At 40.7% G+C, this 20,555-nt stretch overlaps 1 protein-coding gene across 1 annotated transcript in view; it reads right to left on the minus strand.

The window, feature by feature from the left end:
• MBOAT2 (membrane bound O-acyltransferase domain containing 2) overlaps nucleotides 1-20,505 on the minus strand; it is a 96,727-nt gene extending 76,222 nt beyond the window's left edge. The window contains exons 1-2 of the mRNA XM_064448006.1: nucleotides 20,286-20,505; nucleotides 2,636-2,781 (exon numbers count right to left, since the gene is read on the minus strand). Coding sequence (XP_064304076.1) covers nucleotides 2,636-2,781; nucleotides 20,286-20,357 — 218 coding nt within the window. The 5' untranslated portion in view covers nucleotides 20,358-20,505. The remainder of the gene's footprint in view (nucleotides 1-2,635; nucleotides 2,782-20,285) is intronic.
• Between the last annotated feature and the right edge of the window lie 50 nt (nucleotides 20,506-20,555).

Genomic DNA, 20,555 nt, shown 5'->3' on the forward strand with positions numbered 1-20,555 from the left:
AAGCAAACTAGAATAATCTGCTTTTCTACTGTGGCATAAGATTTCTCTGAGTTCTCTTCCAGGGTGTATTGCCAGCAAGAGACTTCCACAAATCTCTTTATGTCTGTTGGGGGTGGAGGTTGCTTCTTTCTAAAGTGTCCTATCCCCAAATTTCATATATGAATATAGTATTAACACTTTCTAATTACAAGCTACAACAAAAAGTGACTTGCCTGGTTGACATGGGTGGGCAGTGGACATTGTCCACTTGGACTTCTCCAAGGCCTCTGATACAGTTCCCCATAGCCTCCTCCGGGAGAAATTAATGCGTTATGGCCTAGACAAGTGGTCTGTGCAGTGGGTGGGGAACTGGCTGACAGGCCACACCCAAAGGGTGGTGGTAAATAGCTCTTTTCAAACTGGCAACCTGTCACAAGTGGGGTCCCCCAGGGATCGATATTGGGCCCAATGTAATTCAACATTTTCATAAGTGGTCTGGATACCGGCATCAAGTGTAGCCTGATGAAGTTGGCTGATGACACCAAGTTGAGTGGGGAAGTAGATGCTCCAGAGGGGGAGCTGCTCTGCAGGAAGACCTGGATAGGCTGGAAGAGTGGGCCAACAAGAACCTTATGAAGTTCAACAAGGACAAGTGTAAGGTCATGCACCTGGGAAAACATAACCCAGGACTGCAGCACAGACTGGGATCCACCTGGCTGGAAAGCAGCTCTCTGGAAAGGACCTGGGGGTCCTGGTAGACAGAAAGCTCAACATGAGTGAAGAGTGTGCGGCTGCAGCCAAAAAGGCCAACAGGATGCTGGGTTGCATCAAAAAGGGCATCGCCAGCAGAGAGAAAGAAGTCATTATCCCACTCTGCTCAGCGCTCGTCGGGCCACACCTGGAGTACTGTGTACAGTTCTGGTCCCCGCTATACAAAAAGGATGTGGACAGGCTGGAAGGGGTCCAGAGAAGGGCCACCAAGATGATCGAAGGATGGGGAAGCCTGCCATATGAGGATAGGCTGGGAGAACTGGGTTTGTTCAGCCTTGAGAAAAGGAGGCTTAGAGGGTATCTCATCACCATGTACAGGTACTTAAGGGGTAGCTACAAAGAAGACGGAGACTCCCTTTTTACAAGCAGTCACATGGAGAGGACAAGGGGGAATGGACACAAGTTGCTCTTGGGGAGATTCTGACTAGACATGAGAGGGAAGTTTTTCACAGTGAGAATAGTCAACCATTGGAATAATGTCCCCAGGGAAGTGGTTGACTGGGCCACATTGGACACCTTCAAGAGTCGGCTGGACAGGGTGCTGGGCCATCTTGTCTAGACTGCACTCTTGCTAGAAAGGTTGGACTAGATGATCCCTGAGGTCCCTTCCAACCCATGATTCTGTGATTTCTGTTTCTAAAGCAATGGATACAGAATGTCTTTCTAAAGCTTACACAGTTCTCAAAAACCACACACAGCAGCCCCCATTCTCCCCCACCATCCTCCTCATTCGGTGCCGAGACTGGAAAGCCTTTAAGCATCAGATCATTCAAAGCAGAATACAATGGACGAAATGCATGGGAGTAATGGAATTATATACACAGGTAAACTGCACATGCAAATCCAAAGAATAGAGCTTACCGATTTTTCTTTTCCTAAATTTAAAAGTAATACATATCAACTAATCTTGAGAAGCCTCTGCAACATGCCAATGTAGAGGCCAAATCTGAGGTATGGAGTTCCAAGAATTGTTTATACAGACACTGTGCACAGACTCAAAGCGTGCACAAACTGCATGCATCTTCCCACCTGCGCAACAGCTTGATTAATTCCCCCTAGTTCAGTAATACTCTACAGTCGTCAGTATAAATAAGTCTTCTATATACTTAAAGCTGAGCAAGCACTTTGTTTACCATGCAATAAAATGGAACTGGCAATTAATCTTACTCCATCTTGGGAAGATTAGAGCCATTTAGCAAGCTAATTTTGAAGGGGGGGGGGGAAGGGAATTCACCGAACTAAATGCATACTCTTTAACAGCCATACTAAAATTCTGGCTTGCTACACAGTGAAAGGATCAAGATGTGAAAACAGTCACAGAAAATCTGGGCTTAAAAGAATTGAAAAAAACCACCCCCACAAACTACGCCTTCCCTCCAAAACGTAAAAGAACATCTTCACACACAAAAAAAAAAACCCTCTCAAATCGAGGCCAGCCTCCATGTTCTAGGTGTTTTATACTACTAGGAACATCCTCCTTACTCCAGCTCTGGCCACCCTTCCTACAAAAAGTGAGAGTGTATTCAATATTCATAAAAAGCCACAGCAAGTTATCTCATACAGTAAATATTTAAGAGAAATTATCTTAGTCATCACACCTGTGCTGAGCCTCAAGAGAATACTTGTCAAGCAAGTTTATAGAAAAACTAGTACAAGTTAAACAAACTGCACCTGCTCCATCCTCCCAAGACTGGAGGCAGACAGCATGTTAGTTATCAGTTTGCAAAAGGAGATCTTTCAAAATTCATGCACAACATCAGAAAATTTAAGCCAAATTCTGTATGTTTGCAGCAGCTAAGGTTCTTCATAACAAAACTTTTGCTTCCCTGCAAACAAGAAATGAAAATCCACAAATCCCTGAAAAGTGAATTTAAGTGCTACTTACCATCCAAAACAAAAAAGTGCAAGATAAAGGCCCAAGAGGGTTGCAACAACATGTCTTATAAATGGGCTAGTTTTGCTTGAATGAAGGTATGTTCGAAACCAAAAAGCTGCAAGCAAGGCAAACAGTTGGCACACTACAAAGTTGACCTGCATGAGAAAGAAAAGAAAAAACTTCTTACCCACTTGTGTATTAAAAGTTAACATAAATATCCACACATTATTAGCAATTTGCAAAACCTTTGACTCTGTGTTGGCTCTTACTACAGCACATCAGCCTCAAAGAGCTTCCTTCTCCCAAGAACCCCTCTCCTCCTAAAGCACAAAACAGTGCACCCCTGAGCAGAAGAAAATATACATAAAACCTACAGAGGCAATCTGTGCATGAATCAAGAAAAAAAGAAGTTATGTATTTCCCATAAATTTTCTATATGCCAAACTACTCCATTAACCATGGAATCATTCATACTCTCCTAGTAATGCGAACATCTGGGTTGGGTTTTCATTTGTTTTTAAAGTGAGCATGACTTGGAAATACGTATCAGCTGCACACAACACTGGCAGATCACTTCAGTGGCCTGTGCAGAAGCATGGCTCAACAAAGTGCACTTCAGTGGTACATAATCAGATAAACAGCTTGGTTGCACATAGGATTTTCTTCTTGTACATTCAAGTAGGATAGTTTCAGAAATTCTTCCTCCCTTCAGGCCGTTTATTCTAGAAGACAGAAAATCTCTTGTATATTAAATATTTAAAAACATTAGGGCACTGAAAGGAAAAGTGGAATTAAAAAAACCAAACCAATGAGTAAAAAGAATCATTCTGACTGCGGCCTGAAATAAATTTAACAGTACGGGCACGATAAAGAAATAATTTCCTCAAATACAGCAACTGTTACCAAAACTGGCTTAAGCTACAAAAAGCCAGATCAATTCCTTCATTTAGAAAAGGACATTTCCCACACCATGGATTTTTTTTTTCCTTCTTCCACAGAAAACTGCCTAACATTTATCTGTGTCTAATAGCAGCATCCCAAGTCATCACAAGCAACAGCGTAGGGACCACTCCTCTGGGTCATAATCACTTCAACAGAAGAAACATGCACATACTGCATATGCTTGACTAGTCCTCAGCACAACAGTGGTTTTGCCTGGTTCATGTCACTTAGCTGAAATATATACTTAATACCACAGGGTACTATGACAACACTATTTTTATGTTCAGGACAGCAGGCCCAATATTGATGTTTGCAGCAACACAGTACACGCCTCTAGTACTATAATTCATTTAGCCCATTCCTTGTTTTTCAGCCAAGCTTCAGGCAATAACAGGTAAGGGTGGAAGAGTATGCAAACATGGTTATATTTAAAGTAGAAGCTAAGTAACACCAACTCCTACAGAACTCTCATCTTTGTAACAACTACACAGATTCCATTTGCAAATCCAAGGATAATTCCCCTTTTTCTGAACTACTCTAAAACCTTCTGTAATACCAAGTTACACAAGCTTTAAGTGCTAGCAGGGAAAGAGGCTCAGAAGGCAGGGCTCTTCTCTTTAACAGGAGCAGTTCCCTAAACTAAACCATCACATACACTTTGCCATCCATTCTTTTACTCTCACATTTACATTATGCTTTTAACAGTATTTGAAAAATCCTAAATGAAGGAGGAGATATTCTTTCAGGGCATAACTTGACCCGTTTTCTCTCCTTTATAAGCAATGATGCAAATGAAATGGGGTGAGGTTTTAACTGAGGATGAGTCTGTGGATTTAGTGGAAAAGTTTCATACAAAACAGTCAAGTTTAATGAACCACTGAAAGGGAAACAAACCAATAATGTTTTAAAAGAGAAGGCAAGAAAAAAAATTAAAGCCGAACTAACCAACCATTAATTCATCAACATTTGGTTTGGATATTTATTACAGAAATTATGCTATGTATATCACAGTGCATGTTTCTGATCCAAGGAACTTGCACCCTAGACAAACTAAACAGGGGAGGAGACAGGAGAAAACTGGGACAGATATGCAGTGAAGCTGAGGTGAAGAGGCAGAGGGAAGCAGTGGTGATGAATACCTGCCCGTAAGCGATAGCACAGTGGACAAGTTAGCTGGTTTTACTGCATGTCCAGACATCACTGCTTTCACTGCATTACAGATGATTTTACCAGCTGGTGTCTCATGACACCCTACTTCTTCAGATTACCCCTCAAAGCAAGCTAGCAAGATCCAGGTAAGAAAAGTCACCACCTGATTCCTACTATTACCATGGCAAAGGGCAGAGGTGCATGGCATCTCTGACCTGTATCATCTCTATAGGGGCAGACAAGTAAAACAACAAACCTTGATTTACACTATTCAGGGTGAGTCTGCAGCTTTAAGAATGTGGAAAATCCTTATACAAAACAGATAATCTGAGAAAGATGCCCCCTCTTCACTGCCTACCCGCTGACTCCCTTCCTGGGCACTTGTTCTTGCTTTAGCTATTTACTCAAACAACCAGATCCATAAAATGCAGGATATCATACCTTAGACCAATCCCACAAGCAGAAGTACCAGGAATGTTGGTGTTTTGAACACAAAACTAAATGACTCAAGCAACACAATCTTGTTCCAAAAGCCTTCCTCCCAAGTGACTCTAAAACAACCAGTGGGTATTTTTAAACTGCTCTTCCCCAAAAGTGCACAAACGTATGCATACATAAAAGACATGACCACAATGTTCACACACCACCCCGCGTTCCTTCTCTGCTCTTGCCTATCCAATCCTTACACTTGCCTCACAGTACAACAAAATGCAGACTACAAAGCACCAACAGTTTTGCACACTTGTATCACATCAAACCTCCCAAAGCTTTAAATATATATTTATAAAACCAAGCTATGCAGCATTTAAGACTTGAAAGCCATGCAACTTCAGTTTAGCCTTTATACCTACTACTTCTGATAATATTCTTTCTGCTGCTTTATTGCGTTTTCCCCAGCAGGATTTCTGCTTCATTCAGCAAATGGACAATTGCCCAGTCTTTGCCCTCATCCTGTGACCCATTAAATGCTTACCATCTGCATCCTACACTGAATACAAAAACTTACATTTCCCCATAGACATATTTATGCAAATCTGTCCATAATGTGGGAAGACTACATAAGATAAATGTGAACTTTGCAATAGCTTTGAGATCAGTATTCTTATTCCTGTTCTAAAGGTGGGTGATTGGGCTTTCATCATTGTGTGCCAAAGGGTAAAATAAATGCCCGCTAACTTTGGTTGCCCAATTTCAGACACTCAGTACCTAGTTTTTCAGTCAGTATTTTTAACAGAATTTTAACTGAAGGTGTGCTTTGAAAAAAATATAACTTCAGCTGCTATTTTGAATATCCAGCATGCATATAAATCAGGCCAAATTATCTCAAAATGCAAGCAAAATTGAAAATCATCACCATGACATATTTTCATTATATTGTTTCTCCAGGTCACTAAAACTCCATGGTTTACTAGTAATCTGTATTCCAAATAAGGGAAGAAGCTGATATGGAAAAGTCTGTGATCACTACTGGCCTGTGTTACAGTCACACAGGTAATCTGCATCTGACACTTTCTGGCTTCTGAGTACCTGCTATCATGGGCTATATATTCATTTGGTAAATATTTTGAGTATCTGATTTCTTACATTTTAAAAAGAAATGGAAAACACAGCATTTTTACCACAAAGTCAAAGCTTATCCATTTGTGATTACCTGTGGCTGCTTCAGCCCGAAGCACAGATATCTACCACATCAGCTCTCAGAAATATGTACTAATTTCCACATGGAATTAAGATTAATACCTTGCCAATACTGTAGGGGGTAGAAAGAGAAACCAACTCTCTGGGGTCCCAAATTCTATCCCGTTCACTTCCAATTCCAGCAGCAAGACAACGCATGCATCTACACAGCCTTTTAGTTCAGATCAGGAGAGGGCTTCTGAAGCAAGCCTCCCAGGTTTCCTCACTTCAGGTGCTTTGGCATGCATTGTCCAGCACTGTCCAAATACACAAACCTGATTTCTTTTAAGCCAAACTGAATTGGAGGATCTGCCCCAAAGTGGATATTTAGCCCAGGTACTGACCTAGGCAAAAGCAGCTTTTTCCAAAATTATTACAGCATCAATGTTGGATCCTCAATGCCAACCACTTTGGTCCACAGAAGCATTCCTCTTGTACTATACTACTTACTGAAGTAAACAAAGCCAAAATTAAAATTCAGCCTTTTCCTAATGACACCTCCCGTCTTTACCCCCACTGACCAGTGTGGAGCTGACATACAGTTGCGCTGTATCCACAGAGATACACGAAGAACTGAAGATGCACAACTTGTCTTGAAATAGAGCACAAAAACTATCCAGCTTCTTAGAAGACAAACGGAACAGACATTAGATAGTAAGGGAGCCATAACAAGGACAGAGATGGACATCACCATCATGAAAGTTTCCACAAAAACCAGGTCCTTAACCAAGCAATTATTTTGTTCAGAAACGTTATATACAGTAACTTCAACATCTGGGAAAGGTACTTGCATACCTTTTGAAAACTTTTATCAAGCTCTTATAACATTGTGAGTGTAGGCAAAATACAACTTTTAAACACTTCATGACTTGGTCAGATGCAAGCAGACCACCCACAAAGAACAAAGACAACACTTTCCCGGAAACAGCATGATACATTCCTTAAATAAAATTCCCACTTGCCTCCCCAAAGTCATAAAACCTGTTGCAATAAGCAGCTTCAGTTTTATAGAAGAAATAAAAAACCCCAATCCACTTAAATCTGAGATTTCTATGGGAAAAAGTTTTGATGCAGATGCATGGAACACCAAGTTTCCCCCTGAAGAGTTACAATTTAGCACATGTAGAAGAAAAACACACACAGAATTTTTTTACCTTCTCAGGTACAGGTTATACCAACAGCTCAGCTTATAATGACAGTAACACCTCAAAGCCCTATATAGAGAACAATGTGTAATAGAAATAGAAACGTAAGAATAAAAAATGTGCAGTGATAACGCAAGTTATCAGCACTGGTTATTCAGCAATGATTAATGCAGGTGTGTGTTAAATACCATCTAGACATAGTGAGCTACTACAAAACCTGCTGCATGTGCTGTAGCAATTAAAAAATTAAATCCACTATTTTGGTGCAAGACCAGTCACACAGCCAGTGCAGTTTATAGGCACACTTTGTGCCAAATTAACAGTAAAACATGAGAATTATTTCACAGTTTCAGTGTTTGGGGTAGCTACATAAAATTCAAATCCATTATATAATTAACTGCATTAAACTAGCTAAATAATAAATTTCCTATTTGCATGACCTGGGTAAAAGTTAATGGAAAGTTTATAATAAAACTTTTAAAAATTTAAATGTAATTTATACCATACATTTGCAAAAACAAAGTTGTTTCTTAGGAAAAAATATTTGAGATCAAGTCTTCACATAAAGCAAAAGAAAAAAAAAGGTGACTGACTGCTACAAGGATTTTCATCATCATGAGGAAGTTTTCGCAAAACATCTAATTTGAACAGCTACGAATCTCCAATTTTCCAACATACGCAGCATCTTTAATAAACCTTTGAAGAAATTTAAGTCCATGTCAAAAGAAATATAGAAAAATGTATTTCTCCTACAAAACTCATTTTTAATATGCTGCTGTGCAATATTTATCCATTAATTCAGATTTTAGGCTAAGCTTCCTCTTCACATCAGCTATATTTTAATATCCAAAGCCAGTCGTTACAGCCAAGCCCTCCAGAATCCTGCTACTTCACAGCACAGAAGGCATTTGCCTCATTCAGAGAAGCGGTTTTACTAATATAGATAATTCCTAACTGAATGGCAAAAATTAATCAGAGGCCCACGGAGCCTCCAATCCACTGAGAATTGGCAATAATATCGTATGAAGTTTTGCTTACTAGCTCTAGCAAGGCACTGATAGGCAACTTAGAAGTACAACAGGGACAATAAATTACCTTACAAGAGAAACAGCAGTCTGGCAGGAGGAGCACCAAATTAAGATTCAGGAAAACAGCATTTTACTGTCTCTTCTGTCAATCACCCACACAAACTCTTTGAAAGCTACCTCCTCTTTGTGCATCTCTATTTTTTCATTTTTAACAAATCCTCTCTGATCAGAAGACCAAAAAAAAAGTATTAAAACCTGTTAACTGCAGTGAATGCTTGTGGCCTCAATAACATGCTTTTGATGAAGGAAAGCCAATATGCATTTGTTTTGGTTTTACACCATGGTAAGTTTCCTCCATGAAATTCAGTTTTTCTCAGCTGCAAGATGCCAGCGTTACTTGTCTCCTTGTCTACAGCCATTTTGGTCCCCCCCACAAAGTCATCATATATGCTTCCTGCTTCGTCAGACAGGGTTACTGAGCAAGGTGCATTGAGCAGTGTTCCTGTTCTCCCATCTTATGGCCCTATTTTGAACAACTATCATTACTGGAGGGAAAAGACATTTTAAAAGACATTTTAGAATATGAACTGCAAAAACAATTTGAAAATAGCTCTTGCAAGAGCCAGGCGATCAAGACAGAATAATGCATATTTTCTTTAAAAAGAAGCACTGATCTTAAAGCTGAGGCTTCAATTTTTTTTTTCTACACCTATATGGCTATTTTATTAGCAGTAACACTGTAAAACACAAACATCTCAGAGCATCATATTTGTTGACACATACTTGTCAAAAATTGCCAAACCTTATTACAATTAACGAAGCCTCAGTTGTGACTTGTTTCTCAAACATCAGTATTTTCTTATTCACGCTGCCAGTTAGGTCAAAACCATTCCCCTTTTCCACCAAAACAGTAAGTTGAGGAATTCAAAACATCTACAGATGTTCATAAAAAGCTACTTATAACACAGGACAGCTGATGCTTCTCCACAGCAACCAACTAGCAGTACAGACTGATCTTCTGCCCAGTTTCTAACCCTCATCTAGTATAAAAGGAACAAACAGCTTGTACAATTATCCAATAACTGCCTACTGACAAATGCCTAAGAACTGAAGAGTGCAAATAGCTATTATTTGAAACCAACAATCAATTTTCCAACTATTTCCTGAAAATTGCTGCACCGATATTGGAGAGAAAAAAAAAAAGAACAATTTTCGCAGTAAAGCTGAAAGAAGCAATTCCATGACAAGAATCAAAATCAGTGTGTTTGGTAATTTTCTTCAATTTATTGGGAAATGTCAGAAAGAGGAGTCCAGAGACACTGGCACAAGTATCTATCCGATAAAGCAGAAGGATGCTTGAGACATTAATTTGGGAACGTTTGTAACTGATAGGAAAAACCAGGTATTCCTCTTTCAACTCAAAGATAAATCTTGTGGCAATGCTTTCAAGTGCATTTTTGGTTCAAATTGTAACAAGCATCTTCCATGATGAAAATGTAACTAATTAACACTCCTGCCCTGAAATCTCAACCTCACTTCACGGGTAAAGTATGAAGAAACAGAAGATAAGCAGCAGTGGTTATTTTGGGGTAGTATTATTATGGGAGATGTTTATGTTAAGACAGTGTGTTCTTTGTAGCAAAGACTGTGTGACTGCATGTTTATACAATTCCCAATGTGAAGCGACAGTCATTTTCAGATGAGACTTCCAAGTATAGCCCCTCCATCAGCAGCCACTTCCTTGAAGTCCGTACTTTAACTTTAACAACACTGACAAAACCTTTTAATGTTGCACGAATATACCTCATCTTCATATGAATTTATTGGCAGCTGTAAGGACTTACTCATCAGATTCTGAATGCTTTCTTTCCAAGCTGATTTCAGTGCAAATCAGTCATGACATACATTAATAACAGTGTTTCTATTTCCAGTACTAACTTCCAATTTCTAACTTGTAATTCCTAAGTATGATAGAGACAGTGAAGAACATCACGAAGAACATGATGTAGGCACTAGTAATCTGGTTTGTGCAATAAATGAGCATCAAATCCAATAAGCTTTTTCAAATAGGGCTTACTAAATCATTACTCAGAATTACTCTACGAAAAACTGTATGACTAAAGATGTAAAATGAAATATCAACATACACATTTTTATAGTGATGACAACCAAAACTAATTCATTAAGGATAGGAAGATGCCAGCTGAAGGGTGTTCCCTCTGATCAGCTCTTCAGGATTCAGCATTATAGATACTGCGCTGCCACATGTAACAGCTATTTATTCACAGGAATAGCCAAAATCTAAGGAAGCCAGTTTGGTTCAAAAGTGAAATTGGACTAAGAATGCTGGCTTGTGGGTTTTCTTTGTGTGTTTTGTTTCCTTTTCTTCTCTCCTCAAAAACTATAAGGACCTAAAACACTTCTGTTGAGCAAAATCTGGTTTGGCAAGTTAAGGGTTGCAGAACTCAAACTACAGGGGAAAAAAAGAGTTTACAACATCAAAACACAACAGCCCGGCATCATGTTGGCAAAACACAGCTCCAAACAAAGACCAGCTCAGCTACAGAGTTTTCAGAAGTGTGGCTTTTTATCACTTGCATGAGGTGCACATGCACATAGCGATTAACCTCAAAATCTCTGCTCTGCATCACATGAGTATCAGCAGTATGCAAGATATTAAAATGTGTTTTGAACAAGTTTTTATTTTAATGCTCAGAGAGCCACTAAAGTGCCTGAAATTTTGTAAAAACTTCACAAGTTCCTAGCTATTTAAAAATAAAACAAAATAAATAACACCTATGGAGGTATTCTTCTCAAATGCAAGCAGAAACAGGAACTTTCTCCATGAAATCTCCTCAGTACTATTATATTTTGCTGATACATGAGAAACTGAAATCCATCTTAAAGTAAGCAACAAAACACAGAAGGTGACACTCTCTTGTCCATATAGCCTGCAGAAATCCAGTAACAGCAGTAGTCAATTTAATTAGCAAGTAGAACAAATGTTCCCAATCTTTTAAAACAGTCAGCTTCCCAGTGTTCTCCATGGGAAGAAAAAAAAAGAAAGAAAGAAAAAGAATTCACCGTGCTCTCTCTTGAATGAACTACTGTTCAACACAGACAGTCTCTACTCCTCCATATCTATTATCCTCCTGCTCTTCCCAAGTCAGGAATCATCTGCATGAAATCAGCCTCCTACGAAGTCTCCAAGCACCACAACAGCCCTGTAAATGTTTGTAATACACAGCAACCTGCAGAAGTAATGGACGCTACTTGGAGCTGTAACAGCTCTTCAAACTAATTCAATTTGCTTTTATAATATTATAGTAACATTTAGAATTATGCTTCCATATTAAAATATTTTATCTAACTTCTTACATTCAATCCCATTACAGATAAACATTTGTTAATATATTCTAAGGCTAGACCTTCTACAGATCTGGCAGCCATCACTGGCTGCTAACAAATTCCTGCAAATTCATGGTGGCCTCAACTTCTTTCTAGCTTTTCCACCATAAAGAATAAAAACCCATTCATTATACTCTGGACTGTCAGTCTACTCTGAGTGACATGCTTAGTCTTCACTGAATTATTATTCTTTTTATTTTTATATATATGTATACGCACACACACATACATATGGATGTTTGACAGGAAGCAATAGAATCTAAAGCATCGCTCAGCCAGAAGGCAGGTCAGAAAGATTAAGAATGATCTATACAGGTAGCATTACCAATATAGAATATACCACTGTAGTTATACAGCCAGTGTGCTCACATGCTATGTTTCAGAATAAGAGTGCCGCCTTCTTCAGCCTAGGCCATTTTAACTACAAGTAAAAAGAAACAAAAATCCCAACTACAGAAAATTACACCATTACAGCCAAACCAAAATAGCTTCTTCACCTTTGGATATATTATTCCAGAATAAAAAGCAGAGCTATGGATATTTTCCTTTGCAAATGATGCCTTAGCTGCCAAAAACATCACTTAAAACAAGCAGGCATAACTAGCATTTATCTAAATTTGCAGACAAATTGAAATTGCTAAACATCTCTGTCTGGACAAGTGCTAAAAGACTAATAATAACTAATGCTTAACTTACAACACGTTCCAAAGGAAAGATGGAAAATGAAATAATCATACCGAAGAATTGCATCAACATTCTTTGTAAAACAAATACTGTAAAGATGCACACACTAAGTAAACAGGTTTTCACCTGGGTATGTGTAGTTTTTCTCACCTTCCAGGAGAAAATAAAACCTACAGTATGGATCCCTTGTTCAACAGCTTGGAAAACAAGGGGAAAAGTGCACATTAGTCAAATTAATAAATGCGAAGACGACATGCCATACTCAAGGCTGCAAAAGATGTATCACAGTGCTTTATTAGGTCAAAGGAGCAGGTAAACAGAAGTTAAAGACAACAAATATCAAGACTAATGAATTAATTTGTATTAATTAATTTAATGAATTAAAAAGATGACTCATTTCAATGTTATCAGTTTTCAGAACTCCTGTTCCAAGTCAGCACTGTACCCAAGAAAGCCCACAAAGGGAAAAGGGCTACATAGCTGTGGTGCCACAGATTTACAACAGTAACACTTCAAAAACAACAGAAAACCCAGCGGTAACCACATACTCAGTAAAGAGGTGACTCTTGTCATCTTCCTGATGCCTTACTGTCTTTTCTTTATTAGCCTGTTCTTTGGGCATTTCAGTATTTCTTTTCAACATCCCAGGACTGCATTTTTGCAGCAATTTCTGAACTGCATTTTGAATTCAGAAATGGCTTGTACTGTGGTAAACATAGGTCAGTAACACTTACACCACCTAAGTGAATTGCCTAAGGATGGGAAAAACAATTTGACAAAGCAAAGCAGGTGACTATAAGCTGTTCAGGTAAAAACTGTTTATTTTAGATGTTTCCTGTAGAAACCTTGACCTGTAATAACATGTGAGCTCTTCCACTGCTTCACAAAAAACTGGAGAAAACATACCCAGTATGAAAGTGAGAGCATATCAGAATGAAAATTCACTGCTGCCTTAAAAATTAAAGAATTAAAGTAGCTCTATACTTTATGCCCTCACAATAATATTAATGAACCTGAATTAAATAGAAGTATTTTTATTGTGCTAAATCTTTAAGAGATGGTTCATCTTTTCCAACACTGTAACCAGTGTCTGCTTTGTTTTCTCTTCCAATTCTGTTCGTTACAGCTTCCACTCCTTCCTTCAAGAGTCACACTCTCTTGCCAATTTTTTTCTCTTATCCCAACAGTTTCATTCTCCTTTACATATTTTTCATTACAGAGTAATTTCAACCAGCAATACCTCGAGAGTTAAGTCAGCACCTAATCAGTAATACTAAAATCTGAGAAAGGTGTCGCTGCAGAGAGACTAAGGCCCTTCTGATGATACATTCCCTCCCTTCCACTAGTTCAAACAGAAGGTAAGAAACCAGTAAAAACACCACCCCTGGACTTTGCTAGCGAATCTAAACAATTCAAAACATCCAGTCATTCAGAACAGCACATACAGAATGGAGAACATGACTTTTCCAACTTCTTTTCACCCACTACAGACTCCATCTATTACTACAGGCTCCACCTATTGTCACGGGAGATCACGCTTTGCTATCCACCCTTCCTTCTTCCGACTGCTGCTAACAGCAGATAAGGAAAGTACAGGGCAAAGTAGAGGCACAATTTTCTTACTCCACCACTCCCTTGTCTTCAGTGTTTGGATTTCACACACCCACGAATGTCAACTTTACTCACCTTATTACTCTTAAGTTTCCTGGGTCACATCAGAAAAATCAGCCACATGCTGCTCTGTATTTCACACCTGCACACAAGGGTCTATGAATCAATGATGAAAAAGGATAAAACTTGGGGACACTCTTCACTTTATTCTTTTTTTAATAGTTTCATAATGCTTAGACACATATTAGGCCATCTAAATTCTGGACAGCTATACAGGACAAATTTTGATTTCCACTCCATGTTTAAACAGAAAGGTTTTTATCAGACTAAAGCATTTCAGCAGAAAACAAGGGAGCCTAAGGCATCACTAACACCCAAAATTTTGTGAAATAAGGGAGTGCTAGCTAGGAGACACATTCAGATGTTCCCTGCAGGCAAATCAGGTGCATACTGCATCTCAGCAAAATGATTCCCTATGACACCTCCAAGCCTGGCCTTTTACCTAAGCTCCAACTGTGGCTCATCACCAAAGCCTCAAAGTAAAAAGATATTTGCAGATACATCTTGCCAATCACATGCATGTAAGAAAGAAACATTTCACACATACATACAAGGAAAAAAGTCCTGCCTACTCTCCTCGAAAGCAATAAGGTGAAACACAAAGGCTCAACATACATCAATGATAATTGCTTTTAGGTGGAACTGTGCATTAACGGCATGTTGAAAGCAACTCCAGCAACCCTCTGCACAAAGAGGTGTATGCTGAAAATTATGCAAAGATATAGATACAGCAGACTGACTTGTGATCACTAAATTAAGAAAGTTCATATGGTTTATACAGTTCACATTTAGAAGGGCATGGATTTTTATGTCTATTCTTGTTAAAAAAGGTAGAGTTAGATTTTTTGGAGGTTGATGGCACTTACGTAGAAAATGATATTTATTCTAAACAAATGAGGAAATCTATTCAAAGAAAAGCTAAAACTAGATGGTGAAAAAAATCAAGAAAAGTATGGAAATAAAGGTGTTTTGTTTTGTTTTTTTTTTTTTACTTTTGTTGAGGGGAAAAAAGCCCTGCTTAGCTTTACATCCTGGATTTTAAGTGAAGTGCCTAATCATAAGCATGACATTTTATTCAGTCCACACAGCTATACTGTTAGCAGTTGAAGCCATACTCTCTTTTCTGATCTGGAAGATAATCACTGAAGTTAGCTTAGTTGATCCAGTTGTTCAGACCATATTTCAGGATCTCAAGATCAATCTCTTCAACAACTCGTGCAAAAAGTGCACGCTCACATATTGTCATACTCAATCTCCCATCTCCCCTGCTCAGCTATTCCTCTACTACGGTTATCTGTTTCTATGGCAAATGAAGGGCAGTAATAACCCATATAATTTTTGCCCATTTTCAGGTAAAATTTTTGCTCACTCTGGTGGAAGCAGTGAAAGCAAAGACTATTCTCTGAACTCACCTTTCCCCACAGAGGCCAAGAAGAAAGCTTGGCTCTCCTAGAACCATTCTCATCTCACAGAAAATGTAAATATCTCCAATTTAATGACAGGTAAGCTGACAAGTCATCAAGAGGAGTCATTTGTCAATAGACAATCAGCAAGATAGTGCCAGAACTAGAAATGGACCAAGGTCCCACATGGTATTTGTCAGGCTTCACCTCCAAGAAAGAAGAAAGTGGCAGAGACACAAATATGACGAGAGTACAGACAGGAAAACCAGAAGGCTAGGTGAGAGACATTACTAGAATAAAATCGTTCAAGTTGCAACATCGATGCATTATGCAACACATGATTCTCTAACAACCAAGTTCATGATAATCCTTCCCATACTTCTCTTTAGCTGTCAGGGACAGGAGGGCATAACCACTTTTATTCCCTCCCTCCCCTAACAAGACAGAGGAATGCTGCGGTACATTAACATTCATGCACTCATTAACTTTAAGAACCCAAGGTGACATAGTCGTCAACAGGATGCTTCCTTTGCTGAGTAGCAAACTTAAGTTCTCCAAGAAATGAGAAGATAGAATTCTTCTATGGTTTTCCACCCCTGATGAGTCAATCTTTTTTTCCTGTAACAAAATATGGATGAAAGGTATGCAAGTTTGCCTTCCCAAATCTACAAAGATAATCGTAGGCTCTTGTTCACACCAAGCATCTTCCCTTGCACCAAACAACTGAAAATAACAATAAAAAAATTGGAATGGGAAGCCTATCAAACACACAGTAGCTTTTCCAAGTAGCCATTTCAGTTAACTTGGTGCAAGACAAAGAGCCAAAGGAAGGGTTAACATAGCAACACATTATCACATAGTGTCTTGTTGGGGGATACACACGGAAGTGGAAAACAATTTCTTCTCCGTTCCTGCAGCTAACCAGTACTCTAGTACCAAGAAGAAAGGTGTAGGAGCAGCAATTGGTCAAAGCAACAAAGCTCATCTCATAACACAGCTGGGCACAGAGGAGACTGTTCTTACACGTGTATCAAATGGCTCTGGTGGAGCTGTCATCCTTTTTACACTGACCTCCAACTAGCATGTAACTGACTCCATTCTCAAAGGAATTTGCACCTCTAGTTCTACCAAGCATTAAGTCAAAAAATAATCAATTTCTTATACCCAATCCATACACAGATGTGGATCTGATTAATTAATTCAATCTCAAAGACAGAGGTTTCACCTTTAACTGAAATTTCTACTTCATTCACTGCCAAAGAGGCAAGGCTCTTCCATTCATTTCTTTGAACAGCCAGACAGTAGAATAACATTGACAGATTGTGGGGTCCTGACACTGGGACCCAACTAACGTCAAGTGTCTGCTGAAGAGAGGAACACCACAATGAGGCCGAGGTGAGGGGTGGAACTAGGTGAAGACTTGATGGTCACCCCTTGCTTAACCCACTGTCCCAACTGTGCAGACTCCAGTAACTCCTACACTGCTTATCAGCTGCCAGAAAATTAGGCCTAAACTTAAGTCAAGAGCCTAGACAGTTTCTAGCAGAACACCCTGGGGGAAGTACTAAAATCGAAGCAAGAAGCTGTCACCCACTCGAAGCTAAACACTAATCACAAGCACAACTCATGGTTGAGTGTTTAGTTGTGTGGCTCCTTTAAATTATAGAAGAATAAACATTTTCACTGAACATGAGGCCTTCCTCCATCCTCACCCCTCATTTATCTACCCAAACAGTTCCTGTTCAGCTCCAAGAGTCATAGCAGGGTATGCTGCAGTGTTTAAGACTCTGGGTACAAAATCATGTGGGGACTAGGGGCTTCACACCAGCTATAAAATTGGAGCAGGGGAGTAACTCGGTGGAGCTCCCTCTCAGCTGGTCTGAGACCCCCACTACCTTTGGCCTTGCCATGGACTACTGGAGCACCGAACAGGTTGTATTCCCCTTCCCCCAATTTCACGTATCTTGCTCTACCAATTTTTCTTACTATGTATTGGGTTTACTATCTAGGTTAAAATCATTTGCTTAAGGACAGTGGAAAATATAATAAAACTGTGGATATGTTAACTGCCTGGCATCTTGTCAGTGAAGCAGGACCTGTCTCGCTGTGGGTAACAATCTGGGAACAGCGCATGACACACATGCTACCTGGATTTGTTCTCCCAGAGGTGCATGCCTTTGCCTTCGCCTTCACTAGAACTTTACCGCAGAATAATTAGACAGTAATGGCTTAAACATAAATCACAACCGCAACATTTTGGATGTGAAGATTAGTATCTACTTGTGGTCAAAACTGAAACACAGAAGTGGAGAAACAAAACCCATTCAGGTCCATCAGCTGAGTGCCGGTATTATTGTGGAGTGCCCATTTCAAGTACCCACTGCAGTGGTATGACTGTAGTCCCAGTACAGATTTGGATCAAGTATAGAAACAACCTACTAATCAAAAAAACATTTTTTTTTCCCAAAGAACTGCTACTATAACCATACTTGCTACAAAAATGTATCACTGAATGTCATGCATAATCCTAGAGCACACACACCAAAGAGCATCCGCTTTCTTTTTCCTTCCCTGCCCTCATGCTCTCCTTTACTACCTTTGATTTGATCACGTTGAACACATTTCACATTCTTTCTGTATTATAAACTCACTATCAAGATAGATTCTTAAGCTGAGAGGTTACAAAACTCTAACTTTGCCTTTTTTTCTTTAATCAGTTATAGATTCATTCTCCTCAGTGCAGCAAAATTCTGTGACTCTTCAATCCTTACTCCAGTCGTAATCAGTGTTCTTCATACACAACTGGACCTATATTACATATGGCCCACTGAGAGCTAAAACCAAAGTACGCATGATTTTTACCTGCTTACAACCAATCTTTTAAACCACATCTTTAGCCACCCTCCATTGTGATTATCCCCAAAAGCTTCAACAGAGCTCAAATAGTATTTTATGAAAACGTCTTGGCTTTACAGGAGCATCTGTTGCAAAACATTCAATACAGGGAAGTCCTCCAGGCTCTGATAAAAAGTAACTTTATCATCAACAAAATACCATATCCACAACATTTAAAATAAATTTGGTAGAAGCTGCACTATGTCATGAAGCAATTAAATTAATGACTACTATTATGAATAGATAATTATATGACGCCAACATCGTCCCATAAAAAGATGGTAATCTCTTGTTTACAGTTTTACAGTACCCCATAGAAGCTACACACTTTATGGAAATAAAGACACAGCACCTGCCAAGAAGAGCTTACACTTTGCATGTAAGAGGTACTTGAGTCATGTCGTGCCATTGACCCCAGACACAGGTATCGCTGCAAGTTGGGCACCGTACCTGTTCCATCACAGCAAGCTTAATTTAGACTTGTCTGCTATTGTAAGTTTTCTAGAAGATACTTTTTCATGTGTATCCTTAACTTAAGGATCCATTCAAACACATGGCTGGGGAGGGGCATGAAGAAGAAAGAAAGAAGGAGCATGTAGTTCAGACACTTCCAAAACTCTTTCACTAAAGACTAAAGGGCTCCTTCCTCTGTATTTTGTTTTCAGTTACTTTTCTCACTTATTAGGTATATTTTGTAAAATGAAACCATGAAAATCTCGCTCTACATGAGCACAGACTGTTTTCCTTGATGTGTTTCATTCAGTCATACATTAATGGAGTTTGGTTTTTTAATAAGAATTCCTCACATTAAATTTCCTGGTTCTACAAAATTCATAGGAGAAGTTACTTAGGGTTATTTTACTTAGGTATTCATAAAAAAAAAAATATTCTGTAGATGTAGGAGGTCTAGACCACCTCCCTCATGAGCAAACATTCCATACAACTCCAGCCATCAAACTCTGCAAACCTCCGTTTCCCAATCTTATTTTGTTATCTTCTGATGCTTTGTGCAGACGGCAGGATTAACAACCTTCAGGAATTTTTACATCACTCGGACAAAAGACTCCACAGAAGCGCCCTGCCTACAAAGCCCGCTCCCCACGGCACTACGTGCAGCGCACGGTATCCCCGCGGGCTGCCTCTAACACCCGCTGCCGGGCGCGCCCGGGCAGAGCGCGCTGCTTCGCATCCGCAGTTACCGCCCAACCTCCGCACCGCCGAGCCGGTACCGGCCCGCTCCCTGCCGCAGGGCCACGTCTGCCCAACGGCGGAGTGCCAACAAGTTGGGGGCGCACCGGGCCCGGGATGCGGCCGCGCTGCCGGACCGGCGGGGAGGGTCGGGGCGCGGCGGCGCACCTGTACGCGGCGCGCGGCGGCAGCTCCCCGCCCCGCCCCGGCGCCCCCCCGCGGGCCACGGCCGCGCCCCCCACCCCCCTCACCCGCTGCTGCGTGAGGGGAACCGCCGCCGCCCCGCCGGGCGCTGCCCACCCACACCCCGCGCCGGCCCGGCGGAGGCGGGGAGGATGGAGGGGCCGCGGGGGAATGGGGTGGGGCAGCGCAGAGCGGAGGCGCTCGACCAGCGCGGCGGCGGTAACGGTGCCCCTCCCCGGCGAGCCCCCGGGAGGCAGCGGCGGGGTGGGCGCCTCCTCATCCTCACCTGGTCGACGGGCAGCCGCACGGCATTACTGAGGGGCTGCAGCAGCGTGGAGCCGGTGGTGCTGGTGGCCATAGCGAGGACGCCTCCTCCCGCGCCGGGAGAGCGGGCGGCGAGACTGGCGGAACCGCTCCCTTCTCAGGCTCCCGCGGCGGCGGCGGCGGCGGCAACAACGGCGGCGCGAAGAGCCCCAGCCCCGCACGGCGCCGTGACAACACGGGGCCGGCACCACCCCGCAGCTGACTGACACCACCGGCGGCCAACCCGCGCGCT

Source organism: Phalacrocorax carbo, chromosome 3, assembly GCF_963921805.1.
Source record: "Phalacrocorax carbo chromosome 3, bPhaCar2.1, whole genome shotgun sequence".
NCBI lineage: Eukaryota > Metazoa > Chordata > Aves > Suliformes > Phalacrocoracidae > Phalacrocorax > Phalacrocorax carbo.